Source organism: Macaca mulatta, chromosome 14, assembly GCF_049350105.2.
Source record: "Macaca mulatta isolate MMU2019108-1 chromosome 14, T2T-MMU8v2.0, whole genome shotgun sequence".
Classification (NCBI taxonomy): domain Eukaryota; kingdom Metazoa; phylum Chordata; class Mammalia; order Primates; family Cercopithecidae; genus Macaca; species Macaca mulatta.
The window spans coordinates 8,857,015-8,881,252 of record NC_133419.1 but is presented as its reverse complement, the minus strand read 5'-3'; the positions used below and the strand labels follow the sequence as shown (position 1 = coordinate 8,881,252).

The following is a 24,238-nucleotide window of genomic DNA, read 5'->3' as shown; positions in this document are numbered from 1 at the left end:
CTCCTGAGTAGCTGGGACTACAGGTGCATGCCACCATGCTCAGCTAATTTTTGTATTTTTACTAGAGACAGTGTTTTGTCATGTTGATCAGGCTGGTCTTGAACTCTTGACCTCAAGTGATCTGCCTGCCTCAGCCTCCCAGGGATTACAGGTGTGAGCCACTGCGCCCAGCCAGATGTGATATTTCGACATTACAGTTTCAGGCAAAAACACTCATCATTTAACACAACACAATAGCTTGGGACAATCTGAAACAAATGTGGGCAATGTCTGCTTAAACCGAAAGCTTTGTTCTGTACGGCAGTTCTGGCGAGAGAGGAAATAGGAATAGGTGGGCGGGGCCCTGGAAGCCAAGGAAGGAAACTGACTTTATTCATAGTGTGAAAGGGTAACAGCAATTAAATCTGCAATCACAGCAATGAGTGTAAAAATGAATCTCCTAGTTATTTTAAGGATTCCTTTTAGGGCTTCATTGACTATATGAATAGAAGGGAGAAGATTCCCAGGGGCAGTGTAAAGAAACTGGTATCCATACCTCTTCTCTGGCTCTGACCAGGAGAACACTTGTTTTTGGATCAAATGTAGCATCAATATACATAAACAATTTGCAATTATTGCATTCAATAGTTTGACTATCAGGGATGATAATTATGTTTCCAACCGATAATATATATGGTGGTTTAACACAGCTCCTCATGGGTACCATCCTATCAGACATTAAAGTGATCTTATACATGTTTGTTTTGGTATTTGCAAGAATTTTTTGATAAGCTGCATTCCATAATCTAATTCTGGACATGGCTGCAGCCAACCTCCACAATTCAGGATGTTCTGGGGTAACTACAGGATGAATCATTTTTGGTCTAGGAGGAACAATGCCCTTGTCCAACCATTTGAATGGGTAAGGAGACACCCATTCCTTCTTTTTATAGGAGTGCCAACCTTCTTCTTCATAATCAATAAACTCTGAACATTGGGTATTTTGGCCAGAGCAATCTCGTCAATAATACTCTTTTGGGGCCCAGTCAATGGCAATACCTGTGGTGGGACTCTGTAGCACTGCTGCTTTTGGAGCATTGCAATCACTCCATAGAATATTTTGAATTATTAAAGCTCCCTTTATAGTGTCTTTTAAACAGTGTGGCAATTCTTGTGTTTCATTGTGTTTTATTGAGACAAGAATTCTCTGTTCCTCAATGAATTTATTTTAACGGTCAGGACCTGAAAAGAATTACTGCTGAAAACTTATGCACCTGATAAGAATCATTACTAGAGGCCTGCAGTCCACATCCAATTTTGATTAGAGCATGCCAAACAGCCAGGTGCAATTCCTATGCACAATGGTGGAAATCTATATCCAATGGACACATTAAAAGGCATTCCTTCTTCATCTGGTTGAGCTGGAAATCTGTCATCATTAGGGATCAGCATGAATGCACTGTCATTAGTATAAACCTCCGCTGAGGAATCCACCCATGAAGCATATCAAATAAGAGGGGGAAACGGGACATATGCCCAGTAGGTATAATTTTGAGTTGCTACAGCCCCAGGTATACTTACCACTGCAGTAACTACCATAAAGGCAGCCAAGATAATATTATCTGTAGTTTTTGGAATCACTTTATCCTGTAGGTGTCTCTCAACCTCTTTGGAAATTACTTTTATCTGACCCCACGTCAGTAGGGTGGAATTTTTTGTATCGGGAGTTGTGGGGCGACCCTGTGATGCGAAGTTAAGATTACAAATTTTATTAGTCAGGCGACGAGCCTTGTGCTTCGATTTCTGGCGGTTGTTCGCCTTTTGTTTCTGACGGTTCTTCAAGGCTGGAGTCATGGTACAATTTCAACTGACTGGAGGGAAGCCAAATAGCTTGTTGGTCCTTTCCTGGGGAGACACAAGCAAAACCCCCACCCCATGTTATTACAGTGCCTAATTCCCATTTATTAGTTGTTATGTCCTTCCGCCATACTCTTGCCTTTTTGTGGGTCAAATTTATTACCAGTAAAGTGTTGTTCTGCTGCTGTGAAAAGTTGGTTTTTAGCCAGATTTTAAAAATTTAATCTGAACAGAGCTAAATTTAACTGTGCACAGGGAGTACTGACATCCCCTTTCTTTTTATTATCTTGTTTGCGAAGCTGGTCTTTGAGAGATTTATTAGCTTGTTCCACCAGTGCTTGTCCTTGAGAATTACAGGGAATTCCAGTAGTGTGATTAATGCCCCATGTTTGAGTGAACTTTTTTTTTTTTTTTTTTTTGAGACGGAGTCTCACTCTGTCGCCCAGGCTGGAGTGCAGTGGCCGGATCTCGGCTCACTGCAAGCTCCGCCTCCCGGGTTCACGCCATTCTCCTGCCTCAGCCTCCCGAGTAGCTGGGACTACAGGCGCCCGCCACCTCGCCCGGCTAGTTTTTTGTATTTTTTAGTAGAGACGGTGTTTCACCATGTTAGCCAGGATGGTCTCGATCTCCTGACTTCGTGATCCACCCATCTCGGCCTCCCAAAGTGCTGGGATTACAGGCTTGAGCCACCGCGCCCGGCCTCTGAGTGAACTTTTTAAAGGCAATGATAGTATAGCCGGGACCATTATCAGTTTTAAGCTTAATGGGGCAGTCCATAACTGAGAAACAGGAAAGCATGTGTCGTTTAACATGAGCAGTACTTTCTCCTGTTTGGCACGTAGCCCAGATGAAGTGGGAAAAGGTGTCCACTGTTACATGTACAAAAGAAAGTCTCCCAAAAGCTGGAAAGTGGGTTACATCCATTTGTCAGTGTGCGTTGGGGGAAAGGCCTCGAGGATTAATTCCGGATGGAAGCGGCTGTAACATTAACACTTGACAAGTAGGACAGTGATGTACAATGGTTTTAGTTTGTTTCTATGTAAGGGGGAACTTTTTCCTGAGTCCCGCAGCATTGACATGAGTTAAAACATTAAAATTTTCTGCATCTGTAAAAACGGGAGCAACTAACGTATCAGCTCAGGCATTTGCTGCCAAGAGGGATCCGGGGAGGGGTATGTGAGCCCGAATGTGAGTAATGTAGAAAGGAGAAGACTTTGCTCTGAGTACAGACTGAGACCCTTGGAAAAGAAAAAGTAGGTTATCATCAGGCAGAAATTTGATTAAGGCAGTTTCTTTTTTTTTTTTTTTTTGAGACGGAGTCTCGCTGTGTCGCCCAGGCTGGAGTGCAGTGGCTGGATCTCAGCTCACTGCAAGCTCCGCCTTCCGGGTTTTTACGCCATTCTCCTGCCTCAGCCTCCCGAGTAGCCGGGACTACAGGCGCCGCCACCTCGCCCGGCTAGTTTTTCGTATTTTTTAGTAGAGACGGGGGTTTCACCGTGTTAGCCAGGATGGTCTCGAACTCCTGACCTCGTGATCCGCCCGTCTCGGCCTCCCAAAGTGCTGGGATTACAGGCTTGAGCCACCGCGCCCGGCCAAGGCAGTTTCAACGTTGTGAGCAACACTTACTACATACGCAGAATCAGAAACAATGTTTTTTTGTTGTTGTTGTTGTTGTTTTTTTTTTTTTTTTTTTGAGACAGAGTCTCGCTCTGTCGCCCAGGCTGGAGTGCAGTGGCTGGATCTCAGCTCACTGCAAGCTCCGCTTCCCGGGTTTACGCCATTCTCCTGCCTCAGCCTCCCGAGTAGCTGGGACTACAGGCGCCCGCCACCTCGCCCGGCTAGTTTTTTTTTTGTATTTTTAGTAGAGACGGGGTTTCACCATGTTAGCCAGGATGGTCTCGATCTCCTGACCTTGTGATCCGCCCATCTCGGCCTCCCAAAGTGCTGGGATTACAGGCTTGAGCCACCGCGCCCGGCCAACAATGTTAACTGGTTCAGGGAAATCTTCAAGAACAGCCATGACAGCAATCAGCTCAGCTGTTGTGCTAAAATAGCTCCTGTGTTGAGAACACAGGTCCTGTATATGCTACGTGGCCATTACAGGAAGCATCAATAAAAACAGTGACAGCTTCAGCTAATGGGGTGTTTCTAGTAATGTTAGGTAAAATCCAAGAAGTGAATTTAAGGAACTGTAATAGTTCTACATTGGGATAATGATTATCTATTATACCTGGGAAACCTGCCAAATGTACTTGCCAAGGAATGTAGGTTGCAAAAACCTGTTGGACTTGTAATCGGGTGAGGGAACAATGATTTTGGGGGGCTTAATAACCTTGTCTTCTAGCTGCATTCCTAAATAGTGATAAGGAGAAGAAGTCTGGATTTTTTTCTGGAGCTATAACCAAACTGGCTGTTGCAACTGCTTGTTGTACTTTAGAAAAACAAGATATTAACACGAAGCGTGAAGGTGCCGCAAGATCAGCGGTCTGCTGAGCAAGATCGGTGGGCTGTGGCTGATTTTGTGTCGCAGGGATGGCAGGTATTGGAGGTTATAAAATTACAGGAAATTGCCAGGCTTCAGGATCCCCGTATTCTCTTGCCTGTGTTATAGCTCTCATAAGAGGAGTGTCATTTTGAGGAACGTATGTAACTTGTTGCTTGTGAGCGGCAAGGGTAGTGGTGGCAATCGTAGTAGCCACCGGATCAGAAGCAGAAAAAAGGTTGGAATTTTGAATGGAGAAAGAGTTGAGAACCTGTAAACCAGGATGAGACGAGATTACCTGCTGAGCAGATCTTTCATGGGCCTGAAGTCCAGGCTGCCACGGTAACTACGGACCAGGCTTCAAGGGAGCCTGAGGCTTCTTCAAGGGAGCCGGATTTGTCGAAAGAGACCCAGGCTTCAAGAGAGCCTGATTTATGGAGAGAGACCCAGGCTTCAAGGGAGGCTGATTTTCTGAGACACCCAGGCTTCAAGGGAGCCTGATTTGTCTAAAGAGAACCAGGCTTCAAGGGAGCCTGAGTTTCCAAAAGAGAAACAGGCGTGAAAAATGAAAAACTAGGCTTCAGAGGGATCGGGGCCGAAGAGGCGGAAGGTAGAGAGCTCCACAGCAGGGCTGAACAGGGACAGCCCTGTATTGAGATAATACAGGAGGATTTTTATAAAGTTTAAGTAAGCCGAGTACTTAGTACTGGCTCGTCCCATGGTGTCCCCGGGATACTCTTGAGTGCCCAAGCTTACCACCAAGCTCACTGACTGCAATCCTCAGGAATCTGTGGTCGAAAGTCCTCCGCTGAGTCCCCGGCTCAAAGCGCAACTTCACAGAGGAAGGGAGAAACCCACGTTGGAGCGCCAGATGTAGGGCCCAGCCTTATGGGGCTTAGCAGGTGTTCTCCCCATGTGTGGAGATGAGAGATTGTAATAAATAAAGACACAAGACAAAGAGATAAAGAGAAAACAGCTGGGCCTAGGGGACCACTACCATCAAGATGCGGAGACTGGTAGCGACCCCGAATGGCTGGACTCACTGGTATTTATTGCATACAAGACAAGGGGGCAGGGTAAGGAGGGTGAATCTTGTAAGTGATTGACAAAGGGAAGCAAGTCACGTGATAGCGGGCCCTCTCCTTTTGGGTAGCTGAAGCAGAGAGAGAAGGCAGCATTCGTCAGTGTTTTCTTCTCTGCACTTATAAGAAAGATCAAAGATTTAAGACTTTCACTATTCCTTCTACCGCTATCTACTACGAGCTTCAAAGAGGAACCAGGAGTATGGGAGGAGCATGAAAGTGGACAAGGATCGTGACCACTGAAGCACAGCACCACAGGGAGGGGTTTAGGCCTCCGGATGACTGTGGGCAGGCCTGGATAATATCCAGCCTTCCACCAGAAGCTGGTGGAGCAGAGCGTTCCCTGACTCCTCCAAGGAAGGGAGACTCCCTTTCGCTGTCTGCTAAGTAACGGGGGTGTGGGGAAAAGAAAGAGATCAGCCTGTTACTGTGTCTATATAGAAAGAAGTAGACATAAGAGACTCCATTTTGTTCTGTATTTGAGATGCTGTTAATCTGTGACCCTACCCCCAACCTTGTCCTTGCAAGAGACATGTGCTGTGGTGACTCAAGGTTTAATGGATTTTGGGCTGTGCAAGATGTGTCTTTGTTAAACAAGTGCCTGAAGGCAGCTTGCTGGTTAAAAGTCATCACCATTCTCTTAATTTCTACTACCCAGGGACACGTACACGGCCAAAGGTCGCAGGGACCTCTGCCTAGGAAAGCTAGGTATTGTCCAAGGTTTCTCCCCATGTGATAGGCTGAAACAATGCTGCTAAAAGGTTTATGGAGATGTTTGCATATGCATCTCAAGGCACAGCATTTTCCTTCAGACTTATTCATGTCACAGAGGTTTTTGTTCGTATGTCTTACTGCCGATTTCCTCCCTACAATGATCCTATTGTCCTGCCACTCCCTTATCTTTAAGATGGTAAAGATAATTATCAATAAATACTAAGGGAACTCAGAGACCGGTGCCGGCATGGGTCCTCTGTAAGCTGAGCACCGGTCCCCTGGGCCCACTTTCTCTTTCTCTATACTTTGTCTCTGTGTCTCATTTCTTTTCTCAAGTCTCTCGTTCCACCTAACGAGAAACACCCACAGGTGTGAAGGGGCAGGCCACCCCTTCAGGGGGCCTTCACAGACACTGGCGTTACCGCTTGACCAAAGAGCCCTCAAGTGGCCCTTATGCGGGTGTGACAGAAGGCTCACCTCTTGCCTTATAGGTCACTTCTCACAATGTCCCTTCAGCACTTGACCCTATACCCGCCGTTTATTCCTAGGTTATATTAGTAATTCAACAAAGAGTAATATTAAAAGCTAATGATTAATAATGCTTATAATGATGATTGATAATTGTCTATGATCATCTCTATATCTAATTTGTATTATGACTATTCTTATTCTATTTTCTTTTTTATACTGAAACAGTTTGTGCCTTCAGTCTCTTGCCTCAGCACCTAGGTAATCCTCCGCCCACACATATGTGGGGGAAAGGAAGAGAGATCAGACTGTTACTGTGTCTATGTAGAAAAGGAAGACATAAGAAATTCCATTTTGGCCGGGTGCAGTGGCTCACGCCTGTAATCCCAGCACTTTGGGAGGCTGAGGTGGGTGGATCACGAGGTCAGATCGAGACCATCCTGGCTAACGCGCTGAAACCCCATCTCTACTGAAATACAAAACAAATTAGACGGGCATGGTGGCGGGCGCCTGTAGTCCCAGCTACTCTGGAGGCTGAGACAGGAGAATGGCCTGAACCCGAGAGGCGGATCCTTCAGCTAGCGGAGATCGCGCCACTGCACTCCAGCCTGGGCGACAGAGTGAGACTCCGTCTCAAAAAAAAAAAAAAAAAAAAAGAAAGAAACTCCATTTTTTTTTTTTTTTTTTTTTTTTTGAGACGGAGTCTCGCTCTGTCGCCCAGGCTGGAGTGCAGTGGCCGGATCTCAGCTCACTGCAAGCTCCGCCTCCCGGGTTTACGCTATTCTCCTGCCTCAGCCTCCCGAGTAGCTGGGACTACAGGCGCCCGCCACCTCGCCCGGCTAGTTTTTTGTATTTTTTTAGTAGAGACGGGGTTTCACCGTGTTAGCCAGGATGGTCTCAATCTCCTGACCTCGTGATCCGCCCGTCTCGGCCTCCCAAAGTGCTGGGATTACAGGCTTGAGCCACTGCGCCCGGCAGAAACTCCATTTTGATCTGTACTAAGAAAAATTGTTCTGCTTTGAGATGCTGTTAACCTGTAACTTTAGTTCCAACCCTGTGCTCACAGAAACATGCACTGTATTGAATTAAGGTTTAAGGGATTTAGGGCTGTGCAAGATGTGCCTTGTTAGCAATACGTTTGCAGGCAGTATGCTTGGTAAAAGTCATCACCATTCTCCATTCTCTATTAACCAGGGACATGAGGCACTGTGGAAAGCCGCAGGGACCTCTGCCCAAGAAAGCCTGGGTATTGTCCCCACTACTGAGACAGCCTGAGATATGGCCTCGTGGGAAGGGAAAGACCTTACCGTCCCCCAGCCCAACACCCATAAAGGGTCTATGCTGAGGAGAATTAGTAAAAGAGGAAGGCCCCTTTGTGGTTGAGACAAGAGGACAGCCTCTGTTTCCGGCATGTCCCCGGGAATGGAATGTCTCGGTGCAAAGCCGACCATTCATTCTATTCTGAGATAGGATAAAACTGCCCTATGGCTGGAGGTGAGATATGCTAGCGGTGATACTGCTCTGTTACTCTTTGCTACACTGAGATGTTTGGGTAAAGAGAAACATAAATCTAGCCTTTGTGCACATCCTGGCACAGTACCTTCCCTTGAACTTATTTATGATGCAGATTTCTTTACTCACATGTTTCCCTGCTGACCTCCTCCCCACCATCACCCTATTCTACTGCCACACTCCCCTTGCAGAGATAGTGAAAATAGTAATCAATAAATACTGAGGGAACTCAGAGACCAGCGCCAGTGCAGGTCCTCGCACACTGAGTGTGCTGGTCCCCTGGGCCCACTGTTCTTTCTCTGTACTTTGTCTCTGTGTCTTATTTCTTTTCTCAGTTTCTCATCTCCACCTGATGAGAAATACCCACAGGTGTGGAGGGGCAGGCCCCCTTCAAACATGTTGGTCAGGCTGACCTGGAACTCCTGACATCAGGGGATCCGCCTGCCTCAGCCTCCCAAAGTACTGAGATTACAAGCAGGAACCACCATGCCCAGCCCTCACCCCAGTTTATAGATGGGGGATCTAATGCTTCGAAAGGGAACTGTGTGAGCTCTCACATCCAATGAGGGGCTGAACCGTGATTCAAACCCAGCACCATCTCTGTGGCATCACTGCCCTTGAGTTATCTCCCAAAGGCATCCCAACCAGACTTTTCATAACCGGTCCCAGAATCTCACCAGTGCTCCATAGGATGTGGTTGAGGGACTGTCCCCAAGCCTGGGTGTAGGGTCCAGCCCCACAGGTTCGGTGGGATTTTCTCCCCGTGTGCAGAGATGAGAGATTGTAGAAATAAAGACACAAGACAAAGAGATAAAAGAAAAGACAGCTGGGCCTGGGCAACCACTACCACCAAGACGTGGAGACCAGTAGTGGCCCCGAATGCCTGGCTGCGCTGATATTTATTGGATACAAGACAAAGGGCAGGGTAAGGAGTGAGAGCCATCTCAATGATAGGTAAGGTCACATGAGTCACATGTCTACTGGAGAGCGGGCCCTTCCCTGTTTGGCAGCTGAGGCAGAGAGAAAGAGAGGAGAGAGACAGCTTACGCCGTTATTTCTGCGTATCAGAGACTTTTAGTCCTTTCACTAATTTGCTACTGTTATCTAAAAGGCAGAGCCAGGTGTACAGGATGGAACATGAAGGCAGACTAGGAGTGTGACCACTGAAACACAGCATCACATGGAGATGGTTAGGCCTCTGGATAACTGTGGGTGTTATCCACAAGAGGTGGAGGAGCAGAGTCTTTTCTGAACTCCTCCCGGGAAAGGGAGTCTCCCTTTCCCGGTCTGCTAAGTAACGGGTGCTTTTCCTTGACACTGACGCTACCACTAGACCACAGCCCACTTGGTAACGCTGTCCACTTGGTAACGCCAGACGCTGGCGTTACCACTAGACCAAAGAGCCCTCTGGTGGCCCTGCCCGGGCATAACAGAAAGCTCGCACTCCTGTCTTCTGGTCACTTCTCACTATGTCCCCTCAGCTCCTATCTCTGTATGGCCTGGTTTTTCCTAGGTTATGATTGTGGAGCAAGGATTATTATAATATTAGAGTAAATGCTATAGACTAATGATTAATGATATTCATATATAATCATATCTATTATCTATATCTAGTATAACTATTATTTTGTATATTTTATTATACCGGAACAGCTCGCGCCCTCGATCTCTTGCCTCGGCACCTGGGTGGCTTGCCACCCACACCTGGGTCCTGAGACCCTACCTGCAGAGGAACCACCGCCTGTCCAGCCCCTCCTACACAGCTCAGGGGCTGGATCCCCACCAGTGTGATGTGCTGATTGAGCTAACACCACTCCATGGCTGTCCGCACAGGCACTGAGAGATGCAAGCTGTTTGCCTGAGAGCCGGACAGCTGAGCCCTGGAGAGCAGGGGCCCCTCCCAGGCCTTTGACCTCTTCCGGACTTGCCAAGCTGCTCCTTCTCCACCCCTCCTTCCCTGGGGTCACTTCTTCTTCCCTCCTCAGTCTCTCCTTCCTCCATTTCCTGGGTGACCGCCCCTGCCCCGGGGTTCTGGACCTCCTTGGAACCTTGGATTCACTCTCTGCCTCTCACCATGCTCTTTCTCTGGGGCGTCTCCTCGTGCTTCTCTCCTGGTCACTTCATCAGTACCGACTCCTCCCCGCAGCTTGGAGGCACCCACTTGCTGGTGGGAGAGAGTGTCTGGCGTGGGGCCAGTCTCCCTCTTTGGGTCTCTGACTCACTCCTCACTGTGCCCTCTCATGCGTGTCAGTCTCCCTACCTCTCTCCCTTTTTGCCTCGTTTTCCCCATCCGTCTGTCCCTTCTAAAGCTCTCATTCTTACAATACGCTAGAAGGCAGGCTCTATTATCCCGCCCCTAAGGGTTCACAGGCTTGGAGGGTTCTAAGTGACTTACCCGGCGGCGGAGTACTGATCTTAGTACCGCCTGCCGCCCCGGACTAGCCCCGGCCTCTCCCCACCCTTCCCTAGGTCCCGTCCCCTCCCCTCTCCCGCTCCTCACTTGGCCCCGCCCCTTCCCGCCCCAACTCAGGTTCTGCCCCACCCCGCCCCCGCGCCCCGCCCCCATCCGACGCAGGCCCCGCCCCCTCTCCGCCCCGCCCCGGCTCGGGCGGCCGGAGGACCCGGAGCTAAGGCTCCCGAGCCCGCGGCGGCGGTGGGTACGATGTGGTTCTTTGCTCGGGACCCGGTCCGGGACTTTCCGTTCGAGCTCATCCCGGAGCCCCCAGAGGGCGGCCCGCCCGGGCCCTGGGCCCTGCACCGTGGCCGCAAGAAGGTGAGTGCGACCGAGCTCCGTAGGCCGCGGCCGACCTGGGCCTTGCCTAGTCCGCGCCGCCGGCCCCGCCGCGTCGCGCCCGGCCTGACGTGGCGGCGGAGCCTCGGGGTAGCGGGCCGGGGAGGGGGCGGGCAGTGCCTACGTGGCGGGCGGAGGGACCGAGGGACCGACAGGCGGACAGGGCCGGGGTCACGTGGGCCCGGCGAAGTGTCCCTAAGGCTGACCTGGGACAGCCTGGGCTGCCGGCCCTTGTCTCCGGCAACACAACAGCTCTGGGACCATCTCAGGCCCCGCTGCCCTCCCCCAGGCCACAGGCTGTCCCGTGTCCATCTTCGTCTATGATGTGAAGCCTGGCGCGGAAGAGCAGACCCAGGTGGCCAAAGCTGCTTTCAAGCGCCTCAAAACTCTACGGCATCCCAACATCCTGGCTTACATCGATGGACTGGAGGTACCCGCTGCCTTGCCTGCCCGTCTCTGCCTCTCACTATCTCCTGGTTACCCACTCCTGTCTCCCTTCCTGCCCTGTTTCCACCCTATGTGCCCCAGCACCCCCAGATTTGGTTTCCTCTTCCCCATCTCTCCCCACTTCAAGTCACTTATCTCTCCTTCCTCTCTGCCTCTCTGCCCTTGATAACCCTGTGTCCCCTTCCCCAGACAGAAAAATGTCTCCACGTCGTGACAGAGGCTGTGACTCCGTTGGGAATATACCTCAAGGCGAGAGTGGAGGCTGGTGGCCTGAAGGAGCTGGAGATCTCCTGGGGGCTACACCAGATTGTGGTGAGGTGGGGGGCAGTGGTGATGAGAGCAGGGATGGGGGGTTGCAGGTACTGGGGCGTGATGGCTCCTTCTGCCCCCAGAAAGCCCTCAGCTTCCTGGTCAACGACTGCAGCCTCATCCACAACAATGTCTGCATGGCCGCCGTGTTCGTGGACCGAGCTGGCGAGTGGAAGCTTGGGGGCCTGGACTACATGTATTCAGCCCAGGGCAACGGTGGGGGACCTCCCCGCAAGGGGATCCCCGAGCTTGAGCAGTATGACCCCCCGGAGTTGGCTGACAGCAGTGGCAGAGTGGTCAGAGAGAAGTGGTGGGTACTCTCTCTGAGTACTAGGGGCAGCGCGCCCCAAGCTGCCCTGTCCTGGAGGCCCCTGCAGCCTCAGGACTTCTAGACTAGTTGGTACTCCCTGTTCCCTGCTGCCTGGCTGGGGAGGGAATCAGTGTCCCAGGAGTGAGGGACACTCCTCTGCCCCCAGGGTCCTCAGGGTGGTAGGGCAGGATGGATGCAGCCTTCGGGGTTGGGTGATTCTGAACTTGAAAGCTCTGTGACCTGGGCAGATGTGCCTACTTTTCTGAGCCTCGGTTTTTTTAATCTGTTAAGTGAGGCTAATGAAACCTGCCTCTTGGGACTGATGGCTCAGCTGAGGGACATTGCCAGGCCCTGGCATGCCGTGAGTGCCTGGTGCCCAAGGCAGGCTGGAGGCCTGTGCAGGTGGTTGGTGGGGCCCTAAGAGCTCTGGGTCACTGCCACAGGTCAGCAGACATGTGGCGCTTGGGCTGCCTCATCTGGGAAGTCTTCAATGGGCCCCTACCTCGGGCAGCAGCCCTACGCAACCCTGGGAAGGTAAGTTTCTTGCCCCTGGCTGTTTGCCCTGCCTCGGCCCCTCTGCCAGCTGGCTACCCCTGCCCTGACACTGACCCCTCCCCTACAGATCCCCAAATCACTAGTACCCCATTACTGTGAGCTGGTGGGAGCGAACCCCAAGGTGCGTCCCAACCCGGCCCGCTTCCTGCAGAACTGCCGGGCACCTGGTGGCTTCATGAGCAACCGCTTTGTAGAGACCAACCTCTTCCTGGAGGAGATTCAGGTGAGCCCCCCAACTCACCCTGGGCTTCGACCCTACCTTTTTCATTCTGCCCCTACCCTGTTTTTCAGGGTATCTCACAATTGACCCTCAGGAGACAAGCATGGACTGTGGAGTTAGGCCAGTCGGGGTTCAAACCCAGGCTCCAGCTCATACTCACTCTGTGACTTCACTTGGCTGAAGTTCAGTCCCAATAATAGTACAGGTTAGCTGGGCACGGTGGCTCAAACCTGTAATCCCAGCACTTTGGGAGGCTGACATGGGCGGATCACAAGGTCAGGAGATCGAGACCATCCTGGCTAACACGGTGAAACCCCGTCTCTACTAAAAAATACAAAAAACTAGCCGGGCGAGGTGGTGGGCGCCTGTGGTCCCAGCTACTCCGGAGGCTGAGGCAGGAGAATGGCGTAAACCCGGGAGGCGGAGCTTGCAGTGAGCTGAGATCCGGCCACTGCACTCCAGCCTGGGCGACAGAGCCAGACTCAGTCTCAAAAAAAAAAAAAAAAAAAATAGTACAGGTTGAGCATCCCTAATCCGAAAATGGATGATCTAAGTACTCCAAAACTGGAAACATTTTGACCACCAACATTACAATCCAAGGAAATGCCCATTGGAGTATTTTGCATTTTTTGGATTACAAATGTTAAATTTGGGCTGGGTGCAGTGGCTCACGCCTGTAATCCCTGTTCTTTGGGAGGCTGAGGCAGGTGAATCATCTGAGGTCGGGAATTCAAGACCAGCCTGACCAACATGGAGAAACCCCATCTCTACTAAAAATACAAAAAATCAGCTGGGCGGGCGCCTGTAATCCCAGCTACTCAGGAGGCTGAGGTAGGAGAATCACTTGAACCCAGGAGACGAAGGTTGCACTGAGCCGAGATAGCGCCACTGCACTCCAGCCTGGGCGACAGTGTGAGACTCTGTCTCAAAAAAAAAAATGTATATGTATATATAGAATTGGTATAATGCACATATTCCAAAATCCGAAAACATCTGAAATCTGAAACACTTCTGGTCCCAAATATTTTGGACAAGGGAGACTCAACCTGTACCTACTTCAGAGGGGCCCAATGAGGAGTCAGAATTGAAAGTGCATGGTGTAGTGTTCTGCGCCCAGCAGGCATTTAGGGCCGGCTCTGGTTACTCCAGTCACTCCACATGCACATTCTGGCTCTGGTCCTCAGGGGTATAACACCCTGTGCTGGCTGCAGGGGGGTGGGCAGCTCCAGCTCAGTGTGGAGGAAGGTGAGGCAGACCTAGATCCCTGCCCTCAAGGATCTAGCAACAAGTAAACAGACCAGATCCCCACTCTTGGGAACTCTTGCTGGGGGAGAGACAGAAAACATTAAAAACCATAAATAAGAGCAGGGCTCGGTGGCTCAGGCCTGTAATCCCAGCACTTTGGGAGGTTGAGGCAGGTGGATTACCTGAGGTCAGGAGTTTGATACCAGCTGACCAACATGGAGAAACCCCATCTCTACTAAAAGTACAAAAATTAGCTGGGCATGGTGGCGCATACCTGTAATCCCAGCTACTCAGGAAGGCTGGGGCAGGAAAATCGCTTGAACCTGGGAGGTGGAGGTTGCAGTGAGCCAAGATCATGCCATTGTATTCCAGCCTGGGCAACAAGAGCGAATCTCTGTCTCAAAAAAAAAAAAAAAAACCACCATAAATAAGAAAACCAACCAGTGTGGTGGCTCACACCTGTAATCCCAGCACTTTGGGAGGTCGGGGCAGGCAGATTATTTGAGGTCAGGGGTTCGAGACCAGCCTGACCAACATGGAGAAACCCCGTCTCTACTAAAAATACAGAAAATTAGCCGGGTGTGGTAGCGCATACCTATAATCCCAGCTACTCGGGAGGCTGAGGCGGGAGAATCACTTGAACCTGTGAGGCAGGAGGTTGCGGTGAGCTGAGACTGTGCCATTGCGCTCCAGCCTGGGCAACAAGAGCAAAACTCAGTCTCAAAAAAAAAAAAAAAAGAAAAAACCAGTGCAGGAAAGAAAGTACTGGAGTGGGTGTTCAGGGATGGGCTCTCTGAAGTGACATTTGAGCTGAGGCCTGAAGATCATGATGGTGGGAGCCAGAGGGATGGTACCTGGAGGAGGAGTTCCAGGCAGAGGCGACAGCACACGGAGAGATGCTGAGGAGGGAGCCCTCTGCTTTGCCTCTGAACCTTGGTTTCCGCATGTATATAGTGAGGAGCATCCAGGTGCACTGGCCCGCAGGGTTGCTGTAGGGAGGAGGGAGGGAGGCTCTGCTCCATGCAATGCCTGGACCCAGCCGTGTGTGAGGAAAACAGCGGGAGTTGAGAATCAGAATCAGGAGCAAGGGAGGAGAGTGGCAGGCACTCCACAGACCCTGACCCAGCAGATGCCATGGAATCTTGACTCAGATGCTGCGGGGCGGGGAGGGCCTTTGGAGGGTGGGAACCTGGAAGGAGAAGCTGCTGGAAATGCTGAGGCCCTGTTGCCTCCTGGGCAGTGTCGGGGCAGCAGGAACTTTGTTATGTGGAGTTCTCCTTATACGGCTGGCTCTGCCAAGCTGCCCTTCTCCCTGAAATGTGCCTCATAGGAAATGGGGTTTCGGGAGCTTCCCGGAGAACATGAGAGGGCAGTGCCCAGGGGCCCCTCTTCCCATTGCTGGGTGGCGTGGTGGAGAGAACCCAGCTGTGACTCTCGATGTATGACCTTGGATGTGATTTAGCCTCTCTGGGCCTTGGCCCCGCTGAATCATGTGATCAGAGCACCAAGCCTGCCTCCCACGCTGGTCTGAGCTGCTTGAGGGCCATCTAGGTCCTCCTTGTCCCAAGCCAGAGGTCGCCTCTCCCAGGCTAAGCCGTGGCTGTGGGGATGGCAGTACAGCACCCGGACTTTGGAACACAATACTGGCCACTCTTGGCTGCTGATCTTGACCCTCTATCTCCCCCTTTGTGAATGGGGGGAGTGACAGCATCTTTTGAAGTGTACAGCACAGGAGAGGCACCAGACCACTGAGTCAGACCCTCCTCTGACTGCTTCTTAGCTGTGTGACTTTGGACAAGCTCCTTGCCCTCTCTGTGCCTCAGCTTCCTTGTTGGTAAAATGTGGATTACATTAGCACCTACCTCGTAAAGTCGTGAAGAGGACTGAGATAATCTGTGTAAAGGTTTTAGCACATAATCTGTGCTCAGGAAATATGAGTTGGGGTATCATGGCCTCAAAGGGGGGTTAGGAGGACTAAAAGTAGACCATTGAGCTGACAGCCTGGTCCATTTTAGCTCAGTGGGAGGATGAGGTCTGGGGGTAAAGTGTACCTAGTCCCTGCCTTCCTATGGCCTACCAGGAACTTCATGCCCAACCCAGCCAGGGCAGGGGAACCAAGTAAACCCCTTCACCTCTTTGATCTTCAGTTTCCTCCTCTGTGCTCACATCCTAGGTAGGGAGCAGTAGAGGCAACATTGATAAAGGGCCTGATGCCCCTAGTGATGCCTCTGATGCCCCTAGTGGCTGCTCTCCCAGCAACAGGTCAGGTGGCCACAATGACAGCAATAGTCCCTAACGGACTGAGCATCTGCTGTGTGCCAGGACTATGCTACAGCTTTTATGTGCATTTTCTGGTTGAATTCTCAGAACAATCCCGTAGATAGTAGAGCTGTTATCCCATTTTATGCAGCACTTAAGCGGTACAGTTGGGCTTTGAACCCAGGCAGCCAGGCTCTGGAGCCCATAAGCGTCAGTTCTTGTCCTCACCCATGGCTGGGTTTGGGCTACAGCCAGGCTGATCTCTTCCCTGGGTCCCCTCCTCACTCCCCCAGATCAAAGAGCCAGCCGAGAAGCAAAAGTTCTTCCAGGAGCTGAGCAAGAGCCTGGATGCGTTCCCTGAGGATTTCTGTCGGCACAAGGTGCTGCCCCAGCTGCTGACCGCCTTCGAGTTCGGCAATGCTGGGGCCGTTGTCCTCACGCCCCTCTTCAAGGTGAGTGGAGCTGTGGGACCCAGAAGGCTGGCTAGGTGCACAGGAACTGCCAAAGAGAAGGCCCTGGGGTAGGGCAGCCTAGTTAGGGCAGACCCAAGCCCATATGTGCAGGAGCTTCCTGCCAGCGTCTATAAACAGGCACCTGACCAGCTGTCCCCTGGGGAGGAGAGACTCTGCCCCTAAAATCCTTTTCCCACAAACTTCTGGTTTCACAACCCTCAGCCCTTCCTCCATTTCCCTGGGTCTGACCTGTGCACCCTGGTTCCCAGGGCCCAGGGGATTACCTACTCACCACCCCACTTTGCCATCTCCCTCCTGACTGCTTAGCACTCAGCTCACCTGACTTCTGGGGGCTGGATCTTCCACCCCTTCCTCAGACCCCAGCCCACCTTTTTATGGGCGCCGGCCAGTCCCTGCCCTCCTCACCTTGGGGAGAACCCTTTCACCTGAAAGTCTTGCTAGGAGGGGAGAAGACAACAAGCAAGTCCTGTATAGCTAAGAACCCCCAGAAATTGCAGGCAGAATTTCTGCATATGGCATAAAGGTACCTCCTTGTAGGGGGTGGCCCAGAGCTTTCATCAGCCTCCTGAAAGAGGCCGTGGCCCAGAAAGGTTAAGGGCAGGGTGGAGATGGAATATGGGCAGAGGAGCTGCTGAAGAAATGCCTGCCTCCCACTCTGCCATCACTTTGTTCCCATCCTGGGATATCAGCCCCAGGAATTTAGATGAGCCCAGCAAAGTCAGCCCATTCCTGTGAGTGGCCGAATCCTTCTTTCTGCCCTTTCAGGTGGGCAAGTTCCTGAGCGCTGAGGAATATCAGCAGAAGATCATCCCTGTGGTGGTCAAGATGTTCTCATCTACTGACCGGGCCATGCGCATCCGCCTCCTGCAGCAGGTGAAGCCTCTACCAGACTCCACGGTGGTCCACCCCACCCAGACCCTACCCTGGCTGCTGGGGAGGCACCTGCCCTGGCTGCACAGGGACCCCAGAAACCCCACCCCTGAACATATACAGAAGTGAGGGAATCCCTGAGGCCAGGCTCTCAGGAAGTTGGCCACATACAGGGCTCCTTGGCAGCTTTGGGAATGGCCAACTGCCCAGGCTGCAGCACTCTAATGCCCCCTCCTCTCCTGGCTCAATCACTCTAGCCCTCTAGAGTGGGGATACAGTCTCTCTCCTGCCAACCCCAGGGCAGCTGGGAGCATCAGACAGGATGGATGGGGTCTAGGAAGTACCAGTGGTTCCCAGTGCCATTCCCTCTGCAACCACCAAACCCACCAGTCCTCCTCATGGCGCTGTGGGCAGGCGGGGAGGAGCAGGGCAGGGGTGGTACCCTCATTTATAGAAGAGGCTCAGGCTGGGCGTGGTGGCTTATGCCTGTAATCCCAGCACTTTGGGAGGCCAAAGTGGGCAAATCACCTGAAGTCAGTAGTTCAAGACCAGCCTAGCCAACATGGTGAAACCCCGTCTCTACTAAAAATACAAAAATTAGCCGGGTATGGTGGTGGGTGCCTGTAATCCCAGCTGCTCGGGAGGCTGAGGCAGTAGAATCGCTTGAACCTGGGAGGCAGAGGTTGCAGTGAGCCGACATCGTGCCACTGCACTCCAGCCTTGGCGACAGAGCGAGACTCCATCTCAGAAAAAAAAAAAAAAAATAGAACAGGCTCTGAGAGGGTGACCAGATGAGCCAGACTATGAGCCAGGCTTTCCTAGCGCCCTCCTGGCCTCTCCTCACTCCACCTGGGCCTGAAGCCAAACACCTGGGTAGGGGCTCAGGAGGTTGACCTGGCTGGCCAGTGCCTGCTGGGTGGAAAAGCTAAGCCAGGAATGGTTCCATGGCTGTGGGGATAGAGTGGGAGGGGCTGACCATGTTGACACATCCCAACTTGGGCCACAGATGGAGCAGTTCATCCAGTACCTTGATGAGCCAACGGTCAACACCCAGATCTTCCCCCACGTCGTACATGGCTTTCTGGACACCAACCCTGCCATCCGGGAGCAGACGGTCAAGGTAGGTGTGACCAGGCCCAGAGTGGCTACCCCTGGTTTTCCAAGGCTTGGAGGGGCTCACCCTAGACACAGAGGCCTTGGCTTTGGCCCATAGGTCCAAGCAGGCACTGTCCTTGCTGTGTGGGTTCATGCTGTGGGTGCAGCTCCGCAGCTGGCGGGGGGGGGACAGGTCCTCCATTCAGCAGACAATGAGCACCTGCCTGTTCCTGGCCCAAGCCCCATGCTGGGAGGCAGCGTGCATGAGGTGCCCAGCCCCCTGCACTCATGGAGCTTCCTTTCCAGGGCACAGAGAGTGGGCTTGCCAGACAATATAACAGAATTAGAACACATGTATTGTTGGCCGGGCGCGGTGGCTCACGCCTGTAATCCCTGCACTTTGGGAGGCTGAGGCCAGCGGATCACCTGAGGTCAGGAGTTCAAGACCAGCCTGACCAACATGGCGAAACCCTGTCTCTACTAAAAAATACAAAACCAACTGGGCATGGTGGCACATGCCTGTAATCCCAGCTACTCGGCAGGAGACTTAATTGAACCTGGGAGGCAGAGGTTGCAGTGAGCCGAGATCATGCCATTGCACTCCAGCCTGGGCAACAAGAGCGAAACTCCGTTTCAAAAAAAAAGAAAAGAAAATATGTATTGTTGGAAAGCGTGGGGAGAAGAGTTTGTGGTTTTAGAAACAATGGTCAGGGGCTGGGCGCAGTGGCTCATGCCTGTGATCCCAGCACTTTGGGAGGCCCAGGTGGGAGGATCGCTTGAGCCCAGGAGTTTGAGACCAGCCTGGTCATCGTGGCCAAACCCCATCTCTAAAAAAAATACAAAGGTTAGCCGCATTTGGTGATGCACGCCTGTAGTCCCAGCTACTCAGGAGGCTGAGGCAGGAGAATGGTGTGAACCCGGGAGACGAAGCTTGCAGTGAGCCGAGATCGCGCCACTGCTCTCTAGCCTGGGCCACAGAGCAGGACTCTGTCTCAAAAAAATAAAATAAAATAAAAATACAAAAAATTAGCTGGGCATTGGTGGTGGGCACTTGTAATCCCAGCCACTCAGAGGGCTGAGGCAGGAGAATTGCTGGAACCCAGGAGGCGGAGGTTGCAGTGAATAGATCACACCACTGCACTCCAGCCTGGATGACAGAGTGAGACTCCATCTCAAAAACAAAAAAGATATGGAGACGAGGGTGGCTCTGAGGCTTATGGCCTGGGCAACTGGAAGGTTAGGAGTTGCTATTTACTGAGAAGCTGATGCAAGCAGGTTGGGCCCTGGGCCCCATCTTGGCTGTTTCTGTTAGGCAGCTGGATGGAGATGTCAAGTTGGCTACTGGTTATGCATGTGTGTAATTTAGGGAAGTCTGGGCGAGGGGTATGTGCCTGGGGGTTGTCAGCTCACAAGAAGGCATTTAAAGCCATGAAATGGCTGAGATCACCTAGGGCAAGAGCGTTAAATATAAAAGAGACCTCAAGATTGGCTCTGAGCATGTGAACGTTAGAATCTCAGCCAGAGGAGCAGCCAGGCAGGTCAGGAGAACCAGGAGGGGCTGGTGTCCTGGAAGACCAGAGACCAGAGTTTCAGGGAGGGAAAACTCAGGGATGTCAGAACTGCTGAGGGTCAAGTTTGGTGAGGATGGAGAACTGGCCATTGAAATTAGTACCATGGAGGGCGTCAGTGACCCCACCCTGAGCCAGTTTGGCAGAGTGCGGGGCTGTTTGTATGAGTCTAGGTGGAGTGCCATTAGGAGAGCAGAGCAGAGGAAATGGGCGACAGGAGTGCAGACAGACTTTGGAGGTTTTGCCGTAAGGGGGGACAGAAATGGGGTCCCTTTCCTCAACATGCTGGACAGGGCCAGGGCCAGGCCCAGGCTGGAAGGTGGCCTTGCAGGCTTTGATGGGTGTGCTCTGGGATGAGGGCTGCCAGGAGGCTGTTCCTGCACAAGACTCTTTGCCCACCAAAGCCCACAGTTCCCCTGCTCATTTCTGCCCCACAGTCCATGCTGCTTCTGGCCCCGAAGCTGAACGAGGCCAACCTCAATGTGGAGCTGATGAAGCACTTTGCACGGCTACAGGCCAAGGATGAACAGGGTCCCATCCGCTGCAACACCACGGTCTGCCTGGGCAAAATCGGCTCATACCTCAGTGCCAGCGTGAGTGTCCTGCACAACTGCTGGAGCCTGGTCCCTGTCGCAGGACCACGGCCTCCTCCAGGGCCAGGAGTCCTGTGTGTGTGGGCCTTCATTCTCCCAGAGACCCAGGCCCTGAACGCTGTTGGTCCCATATCTGGGTTCCCAGAGGTGGAGTGAATTGGCCAAGGTCACACAGCCAGGAGGGTGGATCTGGGATCAGAATCCAGGCCTGCTTGGCCTCCCGGCCTGTGTGCATCCTCTCAGCCAGGGTTTGTAAGTTCAGATGCTTGCTGTGCCCAGACAGTTAACAGGAATGAACAATCAGCTGGGCAGGGAGGAAGGCAGCCTGTGTCCGAGCCCTGGGGATAGCTGCTGTTGTGGTCCCATGCCCTGAGGCAGTGTGGAGCCCAGTGATTTGGGAAGAGAAGCCCAGGTCCAGAGTTTTAGGTAAACTCTCCCCATTTAAGTGATTCATTTACATTTTTCAGATTCTGGGGGCCTACGTGTGGCCCCGTTCTGGGAAGTAAGGGCTGGTGGTTCTGGGCCCCAACACTGACCCTCTACTCAGGAGCCCTCTTTCCTGCCCCATCATAGACCAGACACAGGGTCCTTACTTCCGCCTTCAGCCGAGCCACTAAGGACCCGTTTGCACCGTCCCGGGTTGCGGGTGTCCTGGGCTTTGCTGCCACCCACAATCTCTACTCAATGAATGACTGTGCCCACAAGATCCTGCCTGTGCTCTGCGGTCTCACTGTAGATCCTGAGAAATCTGTGCGGGACCAGGTGAGGCACAGCTGGGCCTGGCCTTGGGCTGGGGCTGTAGGGGATATCAGGCCCTAGCTGGCCTGGTAGGTTCTTGGGAACCCCAGAGGCCCCAGCTCTGCCCCTTGTTACCCCACAGGCCTTCAAGGCCATTCGGAGCTTCCTGTCCAAACTGGAGTCTGTGTCGGAGGACCCGACCCAGCTGGAGGAAGTGGGTGAGTGGCCTACACTCGTGTTCCTTCTTTCCCTGCTATGTACTTGACAGTGACCTGTTTGTGTCCCACCCCCACTGGAGTTTCTGAAAGGCCCTTGTGAGCAGACTTGACTCAGCTCCCCCTTCACAGATGGGAGAAATCAGGCCTGGAGAAGGGAGTGGCAGCTACAGGGCACTGTCAATTCCTGCTGTCCTGTCACCCATGGGTACCTGACGTGCCCATACCCACCTCTCTCTCATGCCACTGCCCAGAGAAGGATGTCCATGCAGCCTCCAGCCCTGGCATGGGAGGAGCCGCAGCCAGCTGGGCAGGCTGGGCCGTGACCGGGGTCTCCTCACTCACCTCCAAGCTGATCCGTGTGCACCCCACCACTGCCCCCGCAGAGACCAACATTCCCCAAAGACCCACACCTGAAGGTGAGCGTCCTGGCCTGGCTGCATCAGTGACTGAGAGGGCTGGGAGCTGCAGGCACCCAGGAACTGTTACTGTCTGACTCCCCCGGGGATGGTGAGGGGAATATAGGGGCTGGGGTAGGCTCTAGTCACCCTGTGGGCTTCCTTGGTACCCCTTCTCCCCAGTAGCCCCCTTCCCCTAGCAGCCTCTGCCCTGTCCCAAGACTCCCCTGAAAGCTCAGTGAGCCTCTGCTCCCCAGGAGTTCCTGCCCCGGCTCCCACCCCTGTTCCTGCCACCCCTACAACCTCAGGCCACTGGGAGACGCAGGAAGAGGACAAGGACACAGCAGAGGACAGCAGCGCTGCTGACAGATGGGACGACGAAGACTGGGGCAGCCTGGAGGTGTGTGGGGCTGAGGGAGCCTCCCCAGGGGACCCCAGCTCAAATTCACAGGCTGCCATTCAGGGAGCTTCTGTGGGGCCTGGCTGGAGTTGGCCTGTCCTCATCTGCATAGCATCCCTGGCGCATAGGCTTCATGGAGTGGCCATTGTAGACCAGAGCCAGCAGCAGGCCCCACTCGACCCGTGGCCCCAGGGAGCAGGCTGGGCAGATGGTGTCTGGGGCATTCCATGGACTTCCTCACTCTCACCCACACCATCCCTCTTCCCCCTCCTCCAGTGCCCACCAAGCCCTGGGGTCAGCAAGGAGAGGCAACTCCTAGGTCTAGAACCAGACCAGTTCTGCTTGGGGCATGGGTTCAGGATGGGCTGAGGGAGGACTGGGGCTGCCCTCAGAATGGGGCAGAGCTGGGGGCCCAATTTCCCCATCTGACTGAGAGCAGCATTTTCTGGCCCCCAAGGCTGTTGGAAGGGGCATCTAGATCTCATTCCCCGGCCTCAAAAGAGGGTTGAAGGCAGGCCAGGGTCAGCGTCCATTTAATATATGGGAAACAGAGCCTGAGGAGCAAATGAGGGGGAAGGCAAAAGACAGTGGTGGGGCCCGTGGCTCGGACAGTGCTGGGGCCGGCTCACTTGCCCTTTAGCATGCGGTGGGAGTCAGTGGTCCCTTCCCACACTGCAGCAGGAGGCTGAGTCCGTGCTGGCCCAGCAGGATGACTGGAGCACTGGGGGCCAAGTGAGCCATGCTAGTCAGGTGAGCTGGGTCAGGCGGGTGTGTGTGTATGGGGCCCTTTCCTCCCTGGGCCCAGGGCTACTTCCCCTTCCCGCTCTTCTACAGGTTAGCAACTCCGACCACAAACCCTCCAAATCCCCAGAGTCCGACTGGAGCAGCTGGGAAGCTGAGGGCTCCTGGGAACAGGGCTGGCAGGAGCCAAGCTCCCAGGAGCCACCTCTCGAGGGTATGCGGCTGGCCAGCGAGTATAACTGGGGTGGCCCAGAGTCCAGCGACAAGGGTGACCCCTTCGCTACCCTGTCTGCACGTCCCAGCACCCAGGTACCCAGCATGGGTCTGGCGAGAGGGTAGAGATGGTGGGCCTCAGCCCGAAGTGGGCCCCACTGCAGCCCACACTTTTCTTTACAGCCTAGGCCGGACTCGTGGGGTGAGGACAACTGGGAGGGCCTGGAGACGGAAAGTCGTAAGTGCTTCCCCTGGGCGGGCTGAAGACTAGGGCTCCCCGACCAGCCCGTCCCTACAGGCCCCAGGCAGGCACTGGCTGGAGAGCTGAGACCGGGGCTCCCTTCCTAACCCCAGGACAGGCCAAGGCTGAGCTGGCCCGGAAGAAGCGCGAGGAGCGGCGGCGGGAGATGGAAGCCAAACGCGCCGAGAGGAAGGCGGCCAAGGGCCCCATGAAGCTGGGAGCCCGGAAGCTGGACTGAACCGTGCGGTGGCGCTTCCCGGCCGCGGAGAGCCCGCCCCACAGATGTATTTATTGTACAAACCATGTGAGCCCGGCCGGCCCGGCCAGGCCATCTCACGTGTACATAATCAGAGCCACAATAAATTCTATTTCACACCCCCCTGTGCCGGGCCCAGTCTAGCCCGTGGGAGGTGGCTGGGGTCTGGTGCCGCGCTGTGCAGCCCGCGCCCACGTCAGACGTGAA

At 53.3% G+C, this 24,238-nt stretch overlaps 1 protein-coding gene and 1 long non-coding RNA gene across 51 annotated transcripts; one reads left to right on the top strand and one right to left on the bottom strand.

Moving 5' to 3' along the window:
- Positions 1 to 349: 349 nt before the first annotated feature.
- Positions 350 to 5,349, bottom strand: LOC114672234 (uncharacterized). Its single transcript, XR_003722480.2, has 2 exons — positions 5,075 to 5,349; positions 350 to 1,884 (listed from the first exon to the last, which is right to left on the bottom strand). It is a non-coding gene; the product is annotated as an uncharacterized LOC114672234 (long non-coding RNA).
- A 5,336-nt stretch (positions 5,350 to 10,685) lies between these two features.
- On the top strand, positions 10,686 to 24,152 carry SCYL1 (SCY1 like pseudokinase 1). 50 transcript variants are annotated; one of them, XR_013403556.1, is made up of 18 exons: positions 10,686 to 10,867; positions 11,175 to 11,315; positions 11,522 to 11,644; positions 11,725 to 11,951; positions 12,395 to 12,485; positions 12,574 to 12,729; positions 16,524 to 16,682; positions 17,469 to 17,576; positions 18,580 to 18,693; positions 20,674 to 20,829; positions 21,403 to 21,591; positions 21,710 to 21,785; positions 22,037 to 22,201; positions 22,489 to 22,580; positions 23,259 to 23,330; positions 23,415 to 23,630; positions 23,699 to 23,772; positions 23,889 to 24,152. XR_013403556.1 is itself a non-coding variant. In XM_077962296.1 (18 exons), exons 4-18 carry the CDS (start codon positions 11,779 to 11,781, stop codon positions 24,011 to 24,013), a joined length of 1,944 nt encoding a protein of 647 aa, XP_077818422.1. In that variant the 5' UTR covers positions 10,686 to 10,867; positions 11,175 to 11,315; positions 11,526 to 11,644; positions 11,725 to 11,778; the 3' UTR covers positions 24,014 to 24,152. The 50 variants fall into 50 exon arrangements, 48 of the variants coding, with proteins under 48 accessions (XP_077818422.1, XP_077818385.1, XP_077818384.1 ...); XR_013403555.1 differs by having other exon boundaries at positions 22,438 to 22,580; XM_077962296.1 differs by having other exon boundaries at positions 11,526 to 11,644; positions 23,262 to 23,330; positions 23,718 to 23,772.
- The last annotated feature ends 86 nt before the right edge of the window (positions 24,153 to 24,238 follow it).

Bases quoted from the DNA above. Each gene is read 5' to 3' on its own strand.
- SCYL1 (XM_077962245.1), top strand. From the start codon at position 10,757: ATGTGGTTCTTTGCTCGGGACCCGGTCCGGGACTTTCCGTTCGAGCTC. The intron at 22,228-22,319 runs GTGACTGAGAGG...GGGCTGGGGTAG, and splicing joins GTCCTGGCCTGGCTGCATCA to GCTCTAGTCACCCTGTGGGC. The intron at 22,581-23,258 runs GTGTGTGGGGCT...CCCACACTGCAG, and splicing joins AAGACTGGGGCAGCCTGGAG to CAGGAGGCTGAGTCCGTGCT.